Genomic DNA, 20,407 nt, shown 5'->3' with positions numbered 1-20,407 from the left:
AAACCGGTGCTGGCTTTAAAGTGAAACCCCCACCACTCTGAACACCTCTCCATCACTTGTTGAGTCTTCTGCATCTTTGACCTTCCCCTGCAGTGCAAGCGGTGGAAAGGACCATAGGCGCAGTGCTGTGCACAGTGCCCGCGCGGTCTGTAGCTACCTCTATTTGCAAAGGGCCGGGTCGTGCCTTTGATTAGACGTGGTATTTGGACCTTCTGTTCCTGTGCTGATGTTCTGGGTCACGTTAAATTTCATGTCCTTTAGGTTTCGTCAGCCGGATGGATGTGACCGACCCCAGGAGGGACCCAAAGTGCACAAGGACGAAAGTTTTCTGAGGAAGCAAACAAGCAAACAAAACCAGGAGCTGACTTCTGCACACGGAGCGGCGGATTCCTGCCCGCGGCCGCTGTACCTGGTGAGGCACCGGGCTGGGAAGAGGAGGAGGAGGAGGGGGAGGATGCACAGACATTTCCACGGCCAGCGGAGAGCCCAGATGAATTCCTAAAGCCGGCGGCGCGGCTCCGCCGGCGGCTCCGGATGCGCTCCGGCCGCGGAGCGCTCACCGCGGCCGGGGGCGGCGGGGGACGGACGGACGGACACACGGACACACACACACACGCGCGCGCACACGCACACGCAGACACAGCGACAGACGCCCGGTTGGGAGCGCGGCCGGCGCCCGGCCAGGCCCGCCCGGGGGAGCCCCGCGGGAGCGGCGGGAGGGCGCCGCGTGGCACCTGGCCGCGTCCCGTCTGTCCGTGTCCATGTGTCCCCCCGCCCGCCCGCCCGGGGAATCCCGCCGGTGGGCGGCGGGGTGCGCGTCCGTCCGTCCGTGTGTGTCCGTCGCGGGGGGAGCCGCGCTCCCTCCTCTCCCCTTCGAGGCGCCCCTCCCCGCGAGGAGGGCGAGATAGAGATGCTGTTTGCAACAGGCGGCGGCGGCGGCGCGTCCCCGGGAGAGGAGCCGCGGCGACACGTGATGTGTCTCCTTATCAGGGTGCGCGGGGCAGCGCGGGGGCGGGCAGGGGGCGGGGGCGCCCGCGGAGCGCGGCGCGGCGCGGCGGGGTCCCTAACCGTGCCCATCTCTCCCCTCCCGGGAGGCGCGGAGGACGGGAAGTTAGCGCGGAGTTGATGAACTTTGCACATCCACAGAAACGCCATTTTGATTCCTTTTTCCGGAACAAGTTTGCGGCTCCCTCCCGTGCGCGCTTCTCCTCGCCCCCCCCCCCACCTCCCCTCCACCCACCCCCCCCACACACCCACCCACCCGCGGCGCGCCCCCGCGCCCCCCCCGGCGGCCCATCCTCCTCCCGGCATGTCGCGGCGCAAGCAGCCCAGCCCCAGCAAAGTCCGGCGTAAGTACCGCGGGGCTGCCCGGCCGCCGCGCTCCCTCACAAAGGGCAGCAGCCTGCCTCAACTCCGGAGGGACCTCTCTGTTTTTTGGGGGGTTTTGTTTGGTTTTTGTTTTTTCCTTCTGCTTTTCCTTTTCTTAAAGGCTGGGTGGGTGGGGAGAAAGAGGAGGAAAAATAAACTTCTGGGAGGGGGCAGGCGCGGGGGTGAGGACGGTGCAGCGTGTCGGCCGGTCGTGCGAATTCTTTCAGAAATGAAATGCTTCTGGGGGGGGGGGGGAAGTTTCCTTTAAAAAAAAAAAAAAGGAGTAAAAAAAGTTTGGCTGGCAGCGGTGGAGATGATGATGAGTTCGTGCAGCCTCCCTCTTCCCTTCCCCCGCTCCTCCCTCTCCTCTCCTCCCTCCGCGGCTCCTGGCTTTTTTTTTTTTTTTTCCCTTCCCTGTTGCAGACTTTCTACCAACCAGCGGCACCAGCCGCGGCGTTTTGCCTTCAGGACCTGATGCTCATCCATATTAAACCGTCTGAGCTCAGGAATCCGGCCAGATCATCCCCCCCCTCCTGCTGCAAAGTTTATTTTTAACCAGCCACCGCCACAATTTGGATGGGGCTGCGAGGAAGCAACATCTTCTAGCCCGGCTCGCCCCCGTCTCACGAGCCCGCAGCCTTTTAACTTTTCCTTCGGGTTTATTTTCCTGCCGGCGCTGGCGGCGGCTCCCGCGGCGGCCCCTGCCCGCTTTTCCCGGCCGGGAGGGCCGCGGCTGGACCCGGGAAGTTGGGATGAAGGCGCCTCTTCTTCGCAGGTAGAGCCGGCTTGCGCCGCGCATCTCTTCTCTGACTTTCCGCCCCCCCCCTCCCCCCCGGCGGGGCCGGCCGGCCGTGCCTCCCCCTCCCCGGCACCCCGCTACTCCTCCCCTCCCCTCTTCTTTATTTTATTTTATTTTTTTCCTTTTCCTCCTCTTTCTCCACCCCCCCCCCCTCCGGTTAGGGACGTGCGTGTCCTTTCTCCTCCCGGCCTGCGCGGTGGCGGGGGGGTGTGGGGGAGGTGAGCCAGGCCCGGGGAGGGGGGCGATGCCCCCCTCGGGTCCCCCCGATCCCGGTGGCTTCGTGCGGTGCCAGGGACACATCCCTACGCGGCGGGGCCAGCGGCGGGCAGGGACGCCCGGGCGGCGTCACCACTACAGGAAGGAGCCGGGCAGCATCCGAGGCGGGGGGGGAGGATTGTCCCGCCCGGGGCCACCTTCACCCCCTTCACCCCCCCCGTCTTGGCTGGGGTTGTGTGTGTGAAGTGGAGACACCCCCCCCCCCCTTCACCCGCAGCGGTGGTGTTTGGGGTGAAAACAAAGTTTGGGGCGGCCCCCCCCGCCCCGCCGCCAGCCCCGCGGTGCGCCCGGTGCGGGCGGCTGCCGCCCGCCACACGTCTCTCAGGCGACTGCGCTCCCCATCGCCGTTGCTACGGGCCGGGACCCCCCCGGCGGCGCGGCGGGGGCCGCCCCGGGGATGCCAGGCGGACCCTCCCGCCCGGGTAGTAATGCAGGGGGTGGGGGGGCCTCTTCTCCACCCGCCAGCCCCCCACCCGCGGGTGCGGGGGACGCCGCTGTTGTTGGGCAGAGCAGGGCCGGGCCGGGCCGGGCCGCGGGGAGCGAGCGCGGCCCGCCGAGATGCTGCAACTTTTTTTTTTCTTTTTTTTTTTCTTTTTTTTTTTTTTTTTTTTTCAACAGAGGAGGGAGGGCGGTGGATTGAACTTTGTCATGTCGCAGATAAGTTTCCTCTGGCTTCTTCTCCCTGCACTTCTCCCCCGCCTCCCCTCCGCACGCACACTTGCTCCCCCCCCCCCCCCCCGTTTTTTCCTTTTTTTTTTTTATTTTCCCCGTTTCACCTCTTTGCCTTGCTCGGCATCCTCCTCGCTGAGTTACGCAGGAGGTGGAGAGCGCTTCTCCTGGCTCAGCACATTTCCCTGCGAGCCCCGCTCCACTCGGCCGCACACCCCACGGAGGCCCGGCTGCCCCCCCGCCCTCCCACGGCCACGCCGGGGGTGTCCGGCCCGGAGCTGATGCTCTGGTACCGCCTGCTGAGGAGCCAGCATCCTGCCCAGGAGCTGTTGAACTCATTTCTGGAGGGAAGGTTGGCGGGGGGACACGACATACGACACCCAACCATCCGGTTTTAATCCCGACTCCCTCTTTCCCCTGTTTTCTGTCATAGGTAAAACCAAGTGTGGTCACGTATTTGAGAAAGTAGTTAAACACCTAGTTCGGTGTGATTTGGAGTAGGGGAGACAGCAAATGCTGTTGGTGTTTCTTACCATTCCAACACCAGACTCCAGCCCTGTGCCTTGGAAAAAACTTCGCTTATTAACAACAGGAGCAGTTGCTAAATAACGCCGTCTTGTCACCCCTGCGGCGCACAGTAGACAGCTGTTACGATGGCTGAAGTTTTTTCGTTGAGGTCTGTCGTTTTGACACAAGCACCGAGTTTTGTTACCGCAGTTCCTGTTTTCCACAGGGTCAGCGTGCGTGAAAGGGATGCAGTGACTCAGGGTCAGGCCAGCCATATTTGTTTTAGGTTTTAATTTTCTCTTTGAAGACTTAAGGGTATATAGCCTTTTCTTGGTGTGCCTGCATAATGCCGATTAGCCTTAACGGGAGTTGGGTACATCCAGGGAAGAATAGGCCCTTTTGTTTGTTAGAAACCCAGAAACAGCATGAATCCATCATCCAATCAATCAGAGTACCAGGGCTCTCCCTCACCTGCCGGCAGGGACACGTCCAGCCTCCTCCCGTGCCACGGGGCAGGGCAGCTGTGCTCGGCCCAGTCCGGCCTCTTTTGCTCCCTCACCTTCCTCCTCCCGGCAGCCGTATTTGGAACCAAATTCGTACTATGTAGTTGGAAAAACACCATCCTTTCAGTACAGTCGAGTAAACTTTTCTTCTGCTCTGGTTTCGCAGGCAGCTTCTAGTTGTCAAACTGTTGTTTGTCCATCATTAGTGACTCTTTATGTAGCCGCTCTTACACATTTCTTTTAATAACTAATGACCCTAAAGAATAAATACATATATTTTTGGCTTGGAATTAAGACAGAATACAACAGGGTGTTTCCTGGCTGGGTTTTTGTTTGCTTGCTTGCTTGCTTGTTTGTTTGTTTTACCCAGACCTGGGTGTTTGAAACTTTATTTGCTTGCAGATTTCAGTGTAGTGAAACATCTTGTTCTGACTCAGCTCACCCAGGTTGTGCACCCATTCTTAAGTCTTTTAAACATTCACTGACCCTCTGACTGAATGGCTCTTACTTTTGATTCTGAGGGTCAGGAGATTCTTAAAAGTTTCAAAATGGGGAAAAGACAAATGTCTTCATTATCTGCTAGTAATATCTATAATCTCCTTTGGTACCATAATAAGTGCAGTGTTTCCCAAGGCATACAAGCACTGACTTCTGTAGTGCTTTCCTCTATCCTTAAGGATTTTATCACTTTGCCTACGTCGAAGTCATACAGTCATACTGCAATCATAACAGTAGCTTGGCTTGAGGCTGTGAAAGTTTCTTCTTAAGCAGAAATAGTTTGGATTGCTCTCAGTTGGATTTCTCATTTAAATAAAAACTGTTAATGTACTTACATTGTATAGATTAAAAACATATAGATAAATCCCTTTGGTCATATTCATTATCCCTTGTAAAAGTAGGTGGTGCTTAGAAGGTCATAGGATAAGTGTTGCTAAGCAGCTAAACAGAAGGATGCTAAAATTAACCTGAGTGTGTTAGTAAGGGATTCACTTTTTAAGTTGCAATAATTTTTTTATTGACTTAAACCACATTTTTTTGATAGTAAAACATCTGAAAAAAAAACCCTTATGTGCATGAAGCTTAAATCTTTCCAGGGGACTGTCAAGTGTTCAAAGTTATCTACATACAGGAGTCATTCCACCCTCCTCCAGTATGCCTAAATTTTACCAGCATTGGGCCCTTGATTTGTGCCCTTTGCAAATGTCCTTCCAGAGTTATCTGTTGCTCCAAGAGCATCTGATGTATGTTGGATAGCAGCCTGTAGGGACAGCCTTGGGAAGAAAGAAACTGCAGAAGTTCTCCAGGACCAGGCAGAGAACAAGTAAATCCTGTTAGTCTGAAATCTATGCATGTGCAGAAAAAGCCCCTTTTAACTTTTTGATGAATGATGCCTAAGTCTGGAAATCTGTGTTTTTGGTGTACACTCTTAAAACATGTGAAATCATGTCGTCTTCTTTCAGCACAATAAAGGTTGTTTTAAAATGAGTGTATTATTGGACCATGTTACTGTACCAGTTTGAGACGTCTGCCTTGATGGTGTGGTAGCTTCTTTCTTGTCAGATAATTGCCTGTAGAGGTTGCTTTCGGTTCTCCTGAAGGTAGTGAGAGTGTCTGTTGCTCCATGTCTTTGTCTTTTACCTCCCTTCTGAATTCAAGCAAGATGGTCAGTCATGAGATTACAGCTTTAAAATACGCTTTTTCAAGAGTATTCTGCAGCTTGGAGAGGGGCCGGGAACTGCTTCTTGTTCTTTAGAGTGCAGCTTCGTCATGGATGGAGCGCTCAGGTACCCTGCAGCTTTGCTGGGAGGTGTCTTGAGGAGCAGATGTAAACTTTGAGGGTGAGAAGGAGTTGCCTTCTGAGACCATGCAGCAGCTTGTTTCTTATTCTGGGGTGGGAGATCTGACTTGCCAAGTTGTTGTTCAGCAGTTAAAGCAGATTTTCTCTGGGGAGGCGTATGAGGAGTCCTTTCTCTGTGTGTTGGGTGGCTTCTTTGTTTTGTTTATTTTTTTTCCAACTATCCTACATAAACCAGCACCTATGGGAGCTGCAGCTCTCTGTGCTTCGCTTCCCTTCCCCCTTCTCCCCCCCCCTCACCCCCCAGCCTCCTTTATTTAGAAGCATCTTTATAGGCAGCGATTTCAAAGGCAGGACTTGGGTATCTTTGGAAATGCCACTCTCTGATGATACACTGAAAAACTTAGCTCTTTGTGTGGAGCCAGGAAGGGCTTGAAACTTGCAGAGCTTTGCCAGCCCAGGTTCGGTTATCAGCGTTTGATTACAAATGAAAATAGGTGAGGTGGGAAGTGCTGGCTCTCTTCTGGGGTACTTCTGAACAGGAATTTCAGGAGCATTGACTCTTTGTTCTTCTTCGGTGCAAGAAATCTGATGATGGCTTATCTTTCATGTCTGCCAGTCATGATGTTTTTCCCACCTGAAGGTGTTCCCTCCACCCCACCCTACTGCTCTGTTTTGCATATCAACTTTTGAGGGCCAGCGATTTAGAAGAGCACGGGCTTCCAAGGCAGCAGTACCAGAGCATCTCACCTCCCTTCCCTCAGCGTTTTACTCTGAGCAGGGTGACAAAACTTATTTAGAGCTCGTGCTAATGCTTGATTATGAAATGTTGAAAGTACAAATAATTGCCATTGCTGCGGACTCCCATTGCACTGCTTGTTCGTGTTGTGCTGGGAAAGGGTCAGAACAAGGAAAAGGGCCTGGACAAAAGGGAGAAGAGTCAGTGGCATGTTTGGCTCGTGGCTGTGCTGGCATCAAACCTGTTAGAGCAGCCTCCTGCAGTGCGAAAGGAATTGTCCTGATGTAACTGAGCAGTGCCTGGACCTGTGCTTCCTTTAGAAACAACACAGGCCTTCTGGTGTATCCTGCTTTTTTTTTAAAATTTTTTTTTTTATTATTATAGTGGTATTTCAGCTTTCAGGTTGGCCAGCCTGGCAATCAATAATGGTGGTTGCCTTTGAATAGGTGCTTTACACAAAAGTAGTTGGTGGGTGGAGACTGTTTATTCAGAGTGATTCAACTAAGTAAGGCTAAGAGAATCTGAATACCTCTTTAAAGATGTGGAGAAAGGCAGCTGTTTTAACAACAGGATTCACCTGCAGAGTCCCAGCCATCAGCAGAGGTGCTACAGCGAGGCAAAAGAAAAGCTGTCAAAATCCCCCACAGGCGTTGTTAGGCTCCTGAACTAAAATAGGTATTCCAAGGACCATTAGAGAGGGAGGCCTGACTACCTCCCCTGTCTCCTTTGCCGATTTTCCCATAGCAGCCTGTGGAATGCAACTTCCAAATTCCAGTTTTCCTGCACCTAACCTTCCAGAGCAAAAACGTTTTGTGTTTAATCTTACTTAATTGTTTACTTATTTAATCTCGGGATTTTGAGAGATCCATTTCCTTTTGAAGAAGACACCCCCTCATCCTGGTGTCTGAAGTTTATTTGAAGATCCATTTGCACGAGGGACGTTATTTGTGTAGAGCTCTTAAAGAGTGTGATTGCACACAGTGGCCAGGTGACTTGCCAGTGTAATTTCTGTCAGCTTTGAAAAATTGAATTTTGACTTTTAAGTCACTCTGGGTAAAAAAGTATGTTAAGCATCTTGGACATTTTCTATGTTGAGGTGCCTGAGTGACTTGCTAATTTGGTTCTAAGAGAAAAGTACATTTTGTGGTTAATAGTGGAATCACCAGCTTCTGGTACATGTAAGGCTTCTCCACTTGTCGTCCTCTGGTAGATATTTTAACAGGTGTTAGCATGTGCTTTCTTGAAACAGCAGAAACGTACTCATAGGTGTTTTGGGAATGGGTGGCCTGCATCATCTGTCCTGTGAAAATGGATGATGATCAGCCTTGACAAGCCTTTTTGTTAGTTAATTTAGGTACGCGCTTCCTCTCTGAGGATGAGAGAAGCAGACTGTTCACGTTGAAGTGTAGCTGGCCTTTGCTTTTATTGTGTGTGATTAGCTAGCTTTAACTCGAGCCCTTGTTAGTCCCATTTCGTACGGCAGGTGATGTCCGTGTTCAGGTGTATCGGTACCTGGGAGTGCTTTGCTCAGGGCGCTTGCATCAAAGCAATAAATTCCATTCGTGTGTTCGGGCTGAACTCCTTCACGCTGCTAACGTTATGGCTTGGACAAGGGAGAACTGCTTTGGAGTCTGCACCAATAAGCAGCAGTACTTCCTTGTATTTCCTTTAGGGAGCAACATCACTTTTTTAATTTGGACCACTCACAGCTTTGGGTAGGGGAAAGAGCCTAGTTTAAGCTCCTCTTTTTGTTACATAAAATGCATTGTCTTCATTAAATTAAATTAATTATGTCTCATTGCTCTTAGTGTTTTGAGAACATGAGAAGCAGCCAGGACATGTATACCTGTGTGCTGTTCTTCATTCGTGTGTGCATTTTTTAGTGGTGTTGATGCAGTTCCCCCTGTATTGGGGACAACAGGTGGCTGGGGTGTCTTGTGCATGTGCTTGCCTGCTTCATCCCCTCCTTCTCCCCAAAAGCCTTAAGGTATCCTGAATTGGTGTTCACTTGGGTAATTTGCAGCACGACTCACATATTTTGCTGTCCGTACATCCTGATATTTTTGGGTGGAAGGAAAGAAAGCTGCAGGAGGAGACTTGCTTTTTAAGTGAGACACTGAAGGCCCAGGAAGCAGAAGCGTGTGCCGTAGAAGCCGGTTGTGGAAGAGATGTAGCTGGGTTACTAAGGGCTTCCATTCGTGAACTTTGACAGTTATTTTCCAGGGGAAGAAGCGTGATTGCAATGACAAGTGCTTCTCCACAGAGGTGTAACTTATGCCTTGGATTTGGTTGATTTGGTGGGTGTATTTCCTTTGGTCTGTTTTTCTAACAGCTGCAGGTATCATTTGTTCTTCTTCCTTATCAGATGGTCCAGCCAGGTGTTGCTTAGTACATCTTATTGCATTTCGAGGTAAGGTTCAAAACTGTGGTCCTTGGCAGCTTCTGGAAGAAGTCTTGGAGCAACTTCCAGCCTTTACAGCAGATAGCTGGATTTTATGCTTGGTAAGATCTCCTGGCAGTCTTTGAACTGTCAGGAGCCTGACTGTCCATGTTGCAAAAGGGTAGAGCAAACTGTATCATGGTGCCCCTATTTCCCTGGCGTGAACTCAGTTTATTTTTGGAAAGTTATTGTGCTTTTCTTTAAATAGTGAACAACTTATTTCCATATCAGTGCGACCTACACTCTGTGGGAGAAATCTTCTCCATCCTCCTTTTTGGGAAATGGCAGCATCTTTTCGCTGAGCGTGAGGTGGCCACCACGTTTGACTGAACCAGAAGGTGAATTTCTAGGGGTGTGTGAAATGATCTCAGAGTGGATGCCGGTTACCTTGGGAGGAAGCCATGCAGATTATAAACTCTGTAGGAAGGAACTGGTGGATTCTGTAAACTCTGCAGCCCCGCTGACTGCAGTTCAAGCAGTTCCCAATCTACTTGCAAAGCTTTTGGAACTTGTAAGCTCTTTAAATCTAGTGGCTGAGGATTTTCCATGGTTCCCTTTTCCCTTCGAGACAGAAAAAAGATAGAAATAAATGGTAAGGTTACTCGTTTTAAATGCTTGAAAGTCAGCAAACGAAAGTTAAGGTGTTCACAGAACAGTTAGGTGGGCCAAGCTGAGCACAGATCGTGCCCCTTTATGGTTGCTGTTATGTGCTTAATAAATCAATAGATGTGTAAATAGTATGTAGAGGTGGAAAACGTGGCTTCATGCGAATCAACAGCAAAATTCTTTCAGGCTTCACTGGACTAAGGTTTTATGTGGGGTATATAGAGCTGAAAGCTCTTGAGCAGTCATAGTGTGAAAGACGCCAGGAAACTTTTAAAAACTGAAACACTAATAGTGTCTTTGTATTTTTCTAGTGCTTGGAATTCCTACAGGTGTAGTTACAAAGGCAATGCATCTGTTTTAGGAGCTTGTTCAATAAAGAGCAAGCTGAATTTGCGATATAATAGCCTATTTTGACTAAATTCTCTTCCATGCTGGTTTTGGGCATCACTGAAACAGTGTGGCCATTGCTGCATCTCTTTTCTAAATCCTAGAGGCTGTACTTCAACGTAATTGAGTATATTCGCCTGGTGAGTGGGAGGAGGACGTGGCCTTCCCAGGCCTGTCCTTCCCTGCAGGACAAGGGGAAGTTAGAGAATTCTCCCCAAGGATGGATCTGGGGCAGAGATGGCCCCTGCATGTTTGGGGCCAGAGTTTTTGTTTACACCATTGCGTAACTCTTAATCTCCATAGGAAAAGATGTGGGTTAGTAGATTTGCAATGCCAGAGGCTTGCATGTGGCTGTGGTCTGCCTGATAGCCGATGTGTGTTACTGCTGCATAGCAGATGCATCGATGCCTGCTTGGGGTCGTCCTGGAGTATTGGGTGACCCTGTGCAGAAGGATCTGCTGTTGCCTGACTTTCAACCTCGTGCACTGACAGCCTCTCCTGTGCCTGCACTGCCTGAATTGTCTGGACTGCAGTAAATGTTTCCATTTGTGTGCTCACTGTCTTTTCAAAATGATTGCTAAAAAGCATTTGGGCCAAAAATAATTTATGCTGGACAAGAAGGTGCCAGCAGCGTGTGCAAATTGCAGACTGTAGTCACTGTCCCAGCTAGTAATTCAAAGGGAGCTGCACAACCCAGTAGCACAGATGTGGATTAGGAAAGTCCAGACTGCTGATTTAAAAATTTCCACTATTTCTGGTAATGGATGTTTATATAAGCTGCCTAGTCCAAAGACCCAAGGAATGAGCTGGTGGTGGTCTTTGTTTAATTCCCAGTATACAGATGCCAAGTATTATGCTTTGATTTCCTACATGGTAAACTCTTCGGGGCACAGATCAGCGTTCAATTACGGAGTTTAGAAAAGCCACCTAACACGTTGTGGAACTGACCTGCTCGGCACTACCTCAGTATAAATGTTTAATTATAACTATCTTCTTACCCCATAATGGAGCCTTTCCAGCTATCAGGGTTGAGGCATGCTGGGAACCTGCACTGCTGCTGCTGAGGTGTCTGCTTATAAACAGAGAGCTTTGGTTGCAAGGCAGAATTTGGGCAGCTCTCTTAAATGCCTAGTTTGCACATGAGGGACAAAGATTCTTTTTTTTCCTAGGCAGTATAGGTGTAAGTATATACACATGTTCAGGGGTCTGTGTCTGGTGGTTTGGTTTAGAAGCAGATACACTCCTAGCTATAATACATGTTCTAAAGCATCAGACCACATCCTTCTCTCTCCCTTTTGCTTTAGGTCTGTATGTAAAAGTGACATATGCCAAGGTTCTGAAATTGAGAAATTAGAAGAAACTGGGAATAGAAAGATGTCACCCCCCCAATATGTCACCTTCCCAAGACTGAAATGAAGTGCCATTCGCAAAGTAATCTAATTCTCTTGCCTTGAGTGGCTTGTGTTGTAGCTTTAAACCAAATTCTTAAATCATCCCAACAGTGATGTATGTATCGTTCGTTATGTTTGTACAACATGAAAGCATATGGAGTAATGGAAACATCTAGAAATTAGACCTCCAGAAAAGACTCCCATTTTAATCAGGTTACTTGCTTGGATTAAACCAACCCAAATTTAAAACATGTGGGCTCATGTACTAAACTAGTTGCATTTTCAGCACTCCAGGGGTCCGTCTGGGAGTTTATCGGTGCGTTGTTGTAGTCTGTTCCAGCCAGCTTTGTAGGAGCAGTTTGGTGTTACTAAGGTTGGAATAAGCTGATGTCAGATTTTTGTCCACAGCAAGTAGAGGTCAAACACTTGTACAGCCGGTGATACTATGACTTGTTAAGAATGTACGCAGCAGGTCGCTTTTCAAAACATCTTTTGAAAAGCAGCCTGTGAGAGCGGTGCCATGTAGAAGAGACATGCATCTTCCTCTGGCATCAGCAAATGGATGCATCCTATCACATTGGACTGCTGAGCGTGTTTAGTCATGTTACTGTAATAAGCTCTGGGAACAGGAATGGGTTCTGCCCTGTTGTGCTTCAGGAAGATTTGAATGAATTTGACTGGTTTGTTCCAGGGAAACTCGTGTTTGTATCTGCTGCTATTGTGCTCGATACGGAGAAGGAGGGAGTCGAGTTTGTTTCTTGTCTGAAGGGGGGGTTCTTCGCAGTTTGGGATTTTTAACATTGCTATACTTAAATTCTTATTTCTTAGAAGAGGTAAAATTAAATAAAGCATCATTCCCAGAATCATCAGTGTTTCTGGTGCTGATGGGATACAGATATGCTTGGCTTTGAGAGTCCTCTTTGCCCAGGTATACCACGTATTAGGGACCCTTCCCTCGCTTCCAGCCATAGCCTTCAGGCATCCCTATTTCTCCTGCCCCGGTGAATCATCTACAACATACGCAGATGTAAATTTTCAGTGTGCTGTGGTGGGGGTTACCGTCTTTATCCTTTTCTTTTTGTCTTAACGCAGCTTAGCCTGATGGCTCTCAAGGTATTTTTAAAATTTGCTGGGGTGTGTGTGTATGTTGGAGGCCAGTCTAGATCACGCCAAGCGCTGATCCTGCAGACACTTTAAACACAGATATAATTCTACTTAAGTAGGTTGTTCCATTTAAGTCAAAATACTGGCATGGGCGAAGTTAGGGGAAGTGTTTCAGGACTGGGGCCTGCGTTTAACTTTCAGAAAAAGTATTCCTGACACAAGCCAGAATCTTTAACCCGTGTGAGCTGCAGCTCCAAATTCATCTCACTGACTTCAGTTTCTGACCTGCTTGAGAAGGTATGGCTCAGCTCGACGAAGCGTTGCAGGTCTTGCAGCCCGAGAAGAGTTGGCTTTGAAGAGAGGTGGCAAGAAACGTGGCTGTGAACCCAAACTCCTTCAATATACGGTGTCTGCAAGAGTTAAACAAAAGCACTCCAGCAGCTCATGTGCTCTCTGTGTGTGCATACTTTCCTAATCTTGACATGGGGTCTGAGCTGCAAGCTCTGAGGGCTTATGTGAAGTTGGCTTGGCTGTCACCTTTTCACTCCCCGGATCTGGCTGCGGCTCAGCACAGGGACGCTCCCCACCGCTGGGATTACCGGCTGCAGATAGCCAGCTGCCTAAAACCTGCCCCCATGGGGCTGGCTGGGCCGAAAGGTGCCCTGGCATGCCTCACCTGCCCTCGCGCTGCTTCCTGCCCTTGCGGGGAGCAGTAAAGGGAAGAAAAAGTGCTGCGGTGGCCCCTTTCCTGTGCCTGGAAGATGTCTTGCACCCGCGTTGTGCTCTCGGGTTGGTCTGGGTCAGCTTTCTTGCTGCTCTGCTATCATCATTTGGCTGGAGAACAGCTGCCTCCAAGGATGGGTCTGCTTTAAAACAGGGGAACAGCTGTATGGAGTGGGGCCTGCGGGCCCCTCTCTGATGCTGGTGGGCTGTCCCTGCGCCTGGGGAGAGGGAGGACAGAGCGCACGTTTTTCTCCTCTGGGTGACAAAGTCATAAGGGCAACTTGGACCTTGGCAGTCTGGGAAGAAAAACTACAGTTCCTTCAACCCACAGCACGCTGTCAAAAATCGCTGAGCATTTCTGACCAGAGGCTGGAAATGAAAGCTGCCCTTTTTTTTCCTTTTTTTTTTTTTTGCTTAGGTTTTCTTGGAGAGGCTGCCAGTGGCCACCTCGCCCCACCCTGCAGACGTGTGGGCGGGAGGGGGGGTAGCCGGCAGGAGGGAACATCACCGAAAAGGCAGAGCCACTTGGCTCTTGGCCACGCACAGGAGCAGGAACAGCTGCCTAGATGGCCCCCGGAGCCTCACTGATGTCAGCAGAACCAGTGCTCTTTAAAACGCGGCACCGTGTGTGGGGCACGAGGGGGAGCAGGGCTGGGAGCAGGTTTAGCGGGGTAAGCCATACGTGGAACAACATCCACAATTTCACCCCACCACCTTTCAAAGCAGACCTCTGCTTTCTATAGGAGTGGGAAGGTTTTGGACAAGTGAGTGAGAGTTATGAGAAATCCATAAAAGAAAAACAAGTTACTGAAAGCAAGGAGCAGAAAGAGTATGCGTTGTAAAATTTGTGTGTGTCTGCACTGTGTCTGTTTGCTTGTTTTTTTTCCTTTTAAGAGAAGTGTGGCTAGGAACAGTTCGGCACTGTTGGATAAATCTGTCAGTGCCGTTCCCTTCTCTCTCCCCTGTGTTGTCTCTGAGAACCTGTCACACTGTGACAGATCATACTGTCAAACATCATACTGTGTTTGAAAAGTATCTGGCTTGCCTTGGGATGCTGTATGAAATATGGCAGGATGTGGCATCCTGCAGGGAGCATGTCATGTGTGCTCCCTTGGCCTCCTGCGCTTGCTTGAGCAGAGGAGGGGAATGCACATCAGAAGAACACAGTTGTTCACAGCTCCTTTCCACTCCCCTGTGTTGTTCCAGGGAGTTGGTGCTTCACGTTACCCGTGAGGTTTAACAGAGCTGTCTTTCCTTGTATGTTCATACCAAGGGTCCCTGACGGTGAGAGCCTCTGTGTGGTTAAGGGCGGTGGGGCTATCTGTCTGACCTCCGTGGCATGGATGCACAGTGTGAAATTACCCCTGTGATAGGTACTGAACTGAATGAATGTGAGCTCTCGGGCCTGAAATGACTTCTTCCAATTTAATAGCTAATACAGTAGTTTCCAAAAGTTGCAAGAGAATCTGACCTGTAGCTGGAAGTGCTGAGGGAAGAGGATACCAGCTTTTCCAGAACTGTGCAGCTCAATCACAGAACGAGGTTGGACTGGACATGAAACTGGATTCCAGGGTGACGTGGTGATTGCAGCCTCCGCCGGCTTTGCTTCTTCCCACAGCTGGGGAGTTGATTTTCCCAGTAGGCCTGTGCCAGCAGAGTCCTGCTGTTAGTCTTGTGGTGTTACCCCAACACAGAAGTTGTGCCTGAATTCCTTGCAAGTGGTATGCAGTGCACAAATCTAGGCAACAGGGGTAAGCCAGCCTATCCGGGCTTGTTGCAAAGCTGAATTTGCAAAATGCTGTCTCCATCAAGGCCAATATAATAATAAGTTGCAGAGATTCTGTCCTGAAAAACAAACAGCGTAACACAGGCATTTGGGGAGAAGGATGTAGTGCTCTTTTATAAGGCTCTTGCTTTTTATTAACTCAGGTTAAGTTCATGAGTCGGATTAACGTTTCCTATATCATTCCAGAATTCTTGCAGCAATGAGCAAAAATGGCACAGGGTCACAGCAGTTGCATGGGACCAAATCAGCATCTATTCATGTTCTTTTCAATTGGGACAGTGGCATGAAGAATTTATTTACTGAAGGTCACAGAGGGAGACAGTAACAGAGGCAGTAAAAAAACCCAAATACTCTAAATCCTGTCCTGTGTCTTCACCATTAGGTCATGTTTCCTGTCTAGGCAGATGAACCCACATAAAAACCTTGGTTCACAAACAGATGACATTCAAGTACTACCAGCACTGTAAAATACAGCTAGGGCTAATATATTTGCTCTGACTTTCATCTTGAGTGCCTGGTGGAACACCTGTAAGTATTTACATTTTAACATGAGCTTTTGTGCTTGTGAAAGCAGACAGTTTGACAGCAATGACCTCTCGCACAAAAGCCTGAATAAGTGATGAACTTCCAACAAATCCATGACCTGAACTCTGCTGGATGCATATTGAAGGCGACAAGTTAATATGGCCTGTGGCAGTACCAACAAGAGGGCTGGCTCAGTGCTGGACTCTTCTGCTGGAGGTGGTCGGCAAATGAGCCTCTAACGACCATCCCTGCCCAGAGGCCTGGATGTGTGTCTGTACTCGCTGCCTAGGTGCGGGCCTCAGGCGAATGTTTGCTGCAGAAGGGACTTCAGTTTTTCCAGAGGTTTGTCGTCCTGCTGCTCTGCCCTGACCCTGATGAAGGGCTTGGCAGAGAAGGCAGAAGACTGGATGTGTCTCTTCCCTCCCGAGCGGTGCACTTCAGAATTTGCTGTGCTTGACCTGAGTGGTAGTTAAAACTTCAGTTATGGGCAGCTCTGGAGTTGGATGTGTCTGCTGCAAGTGTGGTAACCACTGGCCGTCAGACAGGGAAGACAGCCGTGGTACGGTAACCTCTGAAATCACCCTGACCTGAATCACGCTGAAGCTGCGGCTCTGGTGACATTTCCCCAGGACTGCCCTGTCCTGGAATGAACAGTTCCTGGTACCTCCTCCTGCAAATGAAACTTGGGTTCAGAGCAGGAAATGCTTCTTCAGGCTGACAGAAATGCCTCTGGATCTGTAGCAGAAGGCTTTTTAGTCGCGTGGAGTAAGTCATGCTGCATTTTTCATCTCCAAAACTGTAAACTAGAGGGAGTCCTACTTGTGTCTAATACCAAATCAGACCAAAAGCCCATCTAGCCCAGGATCCTGATCGACGTGCATTTATCAAAACAGAGTATGGCAAAAGCGCACTTATTAATGAAGCTTTCCCAGTATAGTCGTTCAGCACCATGCAGCTTCTGGAATCTCTTGAGCCAAATGGGTTTTATGTATGTTCAGTATTTAGGTTCAAGAGTCCTTTTTCCTGAGCTTGACCAGTGGCTTTTTGAACCCGTACAGACACTTGGCATGTTGTGGTGGTGAGTTTTGCAGTTTAACTACATGCTTTGTTGGACGGGAGGTGAAAAAAAATCCTCCTAAACTTGCTATTTGATGCTTCCGCTAGATACCATTTAGGGCTTGTACTATGGGGAATAGCTAGTAATCATTCACTACCAATTTTCTCCACATCTTTCAGGATTTTGCGGACCTCAGTTGTATCACCCCTGTGGCCTTCCTCCCAGGTTGGAGTCCCGATCTGAGTATCAGTTATTATGCAGAAGCTGTTCCATGCTTTTGATTATTTTGTTCACTGAACACTTGTTAAAGCTACAGTTTGCCTTGTTAACATCTATCACAGGCACATGCCGAAAGTACTTTATTTGCCTACATATTTATTGCTGTAAGACATATATTTGGACAGGCTTAAAGATTTCCAGGTGCTGCCAGGATTCTCCAGCAGCTTTTTTTGGGAAAGTTTCTCAGTGTTGGCAGGTTACAGGCAGAAGATGCTGATTGGTGAGGGTGTTTGCAGGTCTGGCTCAGTTAACTTCTTGCTTGAAAACTGCTTGTTTAAATGGTGCTTTGCTTGCTGCTTTCCTTCCCAAATATGCTACTGGTTTCTAAGAGCAGTGTCCCTGTATCCCTCCACTTAATATTCCCCCCCCACCCCAGATGGTAGCCTGAATCACGCCCTGCATATCTAAAACCTTAGTGAATGCAGCATATCCAGAGACGAGGGGCATTTGTCTTTGCCAGCTCTGGGGGCATTTCTTTGAGCTCCACCCAAGCTGGGTGATACTACCCGCAAAAAAGTTTGCCTGCTTTCTGATGCTAGCGTGCTTATTTGGGATGATAACTAGGATTTCCCCATCTGTTTAGTCTCAGCAGGTTTCAGAAGACTTGTTTTGAGCTCTCTGAAGTAAAATGTTTATTGATGTAGTTCTATTCTGTTCCCATCCCTTTTTTTTTGGTACTCTGCCAACCCACTTGTCCACCTGTAGGGGCACTCCATTTTACTGGACTTGGAGATTTAATTTTTGCAACCATACCACTAGTATTCACTTACGTTAGATCGCTCCTGAGGTGCTTTACAAATTGGTGCCTACAATGCTACTGAAATGCAGCCACTTCTGAAGTGGAGAGTGAGAAAGGAGAAGTTTAGATCAGGTCATGCTAACCCATTTCTTTCCTTGTGTAAAGTGCTACACATTCTTCAATACTGACATAGCCTAAAAAGGAACCTTGGCTTTTAAAGCCATACCTTAACCTGCCTACCAAATGATGCATGCTACTTGATTTGCATTCAGCTGATGAAAAACTTTATTCCAGCTTGCCAGAACTGGGAACTTAGTTGCGAGAAATATGAAGGGTGACACTAGTGATTTCAAGCCTTTTGGTAAAGAAAGCCTTTCACAATGAGAACTCAGCTTTATCTAGGTTACTTATTCCCTTTATTAAGCCTCTCAGGATTGATGAAATACATCGGTTTTAGGAGAAATGAGCCCTGTTCATTGTGTACTGCTGATCTATAACAGTAATCTTGTGATGTCACTGTGTATAAAACCATTCTGATAAGCTGTTCAGCACTTAGTGCTGGGATCTCTGGGCTCTGTGAATTAGATAGTGTTTGGAAGTTGCAAGCGAATCTGTTTGGAGAAAGGAGGCAGGTGCTGTCCTTTTAAATGATCAAGTTGTGGTTGTAGTTCTGATTATTGAATTCAGAGCTTGTCTTGTATTGCTCTACTGCTGCTCTATGCATTTAGTACCCTATATTTAAATTCAGTATCCTAAAGGCCTCGTGAGCACCAAGGAACGGAGCCCTAGTGTGGCATATGCTTTGCAGGTGTGTCTCTGCTCAGGAAAACCTAAAAGCTAAAATAAAGTCATTGTGTATGTGTAAGCAGGAGGGCGTGTTTATGTTGCTTTAATTAGAAGTATTTTCTTAACTGTCTTTTTTTGTTAGGGAGCATCTCCTAAATATTAAAGAGCTTAAATATTGTAACGGTATGCCCTAAAGTGCTAGGCCAAAATGCTGATGAGGACTTTTTGTATTTGTCCTTCTGTCTTCCGAAAGTTTAGTTTCAGTGGGATTGGTTCTCTCATCTGACTTGCTGTGCAGCTGATTTAGTTGTGCTGGCACAAGGAGGCAGAGGAGAAGACATAGCAGAGGAGGACAGGACTTCTGATTGCAATGCAGATAGAACAGCTTTTAAAAGCTTGTGCAACAAAATCGGTGCTCAAACCATCAAAGCCGCCACATCTTTGTAGTGAACCAGCAGCCAGGAGGAAAAGTGGAAGGACTAAGTGGAATGCTTATTTGCCAGTTTATCTTTGCAGGGACCTCAGATCAACCTTGGATGAAAACAGGAGGCATTGCTTGCTAGGATGGATCCTGGAATCCATGCAGTAGTATTGCTGGGTTGATTAATTCCTGCGCACAGAGCCTACCTAATCCAAGCTCTGCCCAATAGCAGGGGGTCATTAGCAATGTCTGTTGTATCTGTCCTTGTGTATAGGAACTGCATCTGCTGGGTTGTTGGGCTTAGGATCTTTGCTAGTTTGGAGTTCCAATGTTGAAAAACCAGCATAACTTTTTTTTTTTTTTAAGATGCTTCATTTTTAACTTGTATATCCTTATCTGCATTCTGGCTTCCAGCTTTGCTGAAGGTAAGGGTAAGCATCCACTCCATGGCTACTCTCAGTTCATGGGTATCTCTGTACTGTGATGCTGGTAACTGTAAGAGTGGCAGGTTTATGCTGATAGAGTCACTTTCCCCTGCCCCCCCCATTTTGCTTTTCCCACTTGCCCCTGTCTTTCAAGGTAGGTTGTGGTGTTTGCTTTCAAAGGTTGTATTTAACACCACTTGTATTTAACGCTTTTTCCCCCCACCACTTCAAGGCAAGTGTTCTTCCAGGTATGTGAGTACAAACAATGCAAAGGGGAAAATCTCAATGGAGATCTGTGCCGATGTTTGTTATCTCTTTGAAGCTGCCTTTTTCTTAGTCTTTTGATATTTAGGTATTTCCTCCCAACTTTCCCCTTTCTGGTGTGTCTGTGCTTGGGTAACTAAAAAAATTTACGATGATGTCGAATTAGTGACTTCAGAATGGTTTCCTCGGCAACCTAAATGTATGTTTGACATCATAGGATGAAGAAGCAGTTTATAATCCACAGCAAAATGAGTTTAAGGAGGGGTTTATCCCCTCACCTCTAGCAGTTCATTCCTGTTGTACTGTAACTTGCCCCCTCTTCAGAGATGCTGATGCAGAGAGGCTTGTGGGGTTTCTCTGTAAGCTTTATCTCTAAAACAATCTGGGTAGCCAGTCCGCTTTCATTTTTTTTCTGTCTTTCAACAGTTGCAGCCCACAAATTTTTGTTTTTGTCTCTGAAGGGGAAGCAAACCATACGTAGGCTTTCCCTGGCATGGGAATGAGCAGCTGGAGGAAGGGGAAGAGCTTCTGGAGAGGCGTTGACCCAGTGCAAGCGGCGCAAAACTGCACACTGTTTGCCTCGAGAGGCTTGAGAGTTTCAGCTGTGAAGATAGTCTCATCTTCTCACTTTGCTACACATTCACTGTCTGCTCTCTTGGTGCAAATCTCTTTATTGCATTAGCTGTGCAAAAATTCTATTGCTTTGGTAAATTGTGTCTCCTTTAGCTGCTCTTTCTGCTCCGAATTAATTTCCATCCTAAGAGAGTATCCTTCTTAATTATGCTTGATATTGCATAAGGAGATCGTGTTTTATCATG

At 48.3% G+C, this 20,407-nt stretch overlaps 1 protein-coding gene across 10 annotated transcripts in view; it reads left to right on the top strand.

The window, feature by feature from the left end:
• The first annotated feature begins 318 nt into the window (after nucleotides 1-318).
• The window catches only part of RREB1 (ras responsive element binding protein 1), a 126,325-nt gene continuing 106,236 nt past the window's right edge, over nucleotides 319-20,407 (top strand). For 3 of the 10 annotated variants that reach the window (XR_012659059.1, XM_075084086.1, XM_075084084.1), the window contains exon 1: nucleotides 650-991. Coding sequence is in view for 1 of the 10 variants with exons in the window: in XM_075084087.1 (XP_074940188.1) it covers nucleotides 1,310-1,349 (40 nt within the window). In the remaining 9 variants the exon portion in view is untranslated. Of the gene's footprint in view, nucleotides 413-644; nucleotides 992-1,030; nucleotides 1,350-1,784; nucleotides 2,144-20,407 lie in introns of those variants that run through there. The other 7 variants (XM_075084087.1, XM_075084088.1, XM_075084092.1 and 4 more) reach the window with 5 other exon arrangements.

The sequence above is a fragment of the Phalacrocorax aristotelis genome, chromosome 2 (genome assembly GCF_949628215.1).
Source record: "Phalacrocorax aristotelis chromosome 2, bGulAri2.1, whole genome shotgun sequence".
NCBI classification, from domain to species: domain Eukaryota; kingdom Metazoa; phylum Chordata; class Aves; order Suliformes; family Phalacrocoracidae; genus Phalacrocorax; species Phalacrocorax aristotelis.
This window is presented reverse-complemented; position numbering and strand designations above follow the sequence as displayed.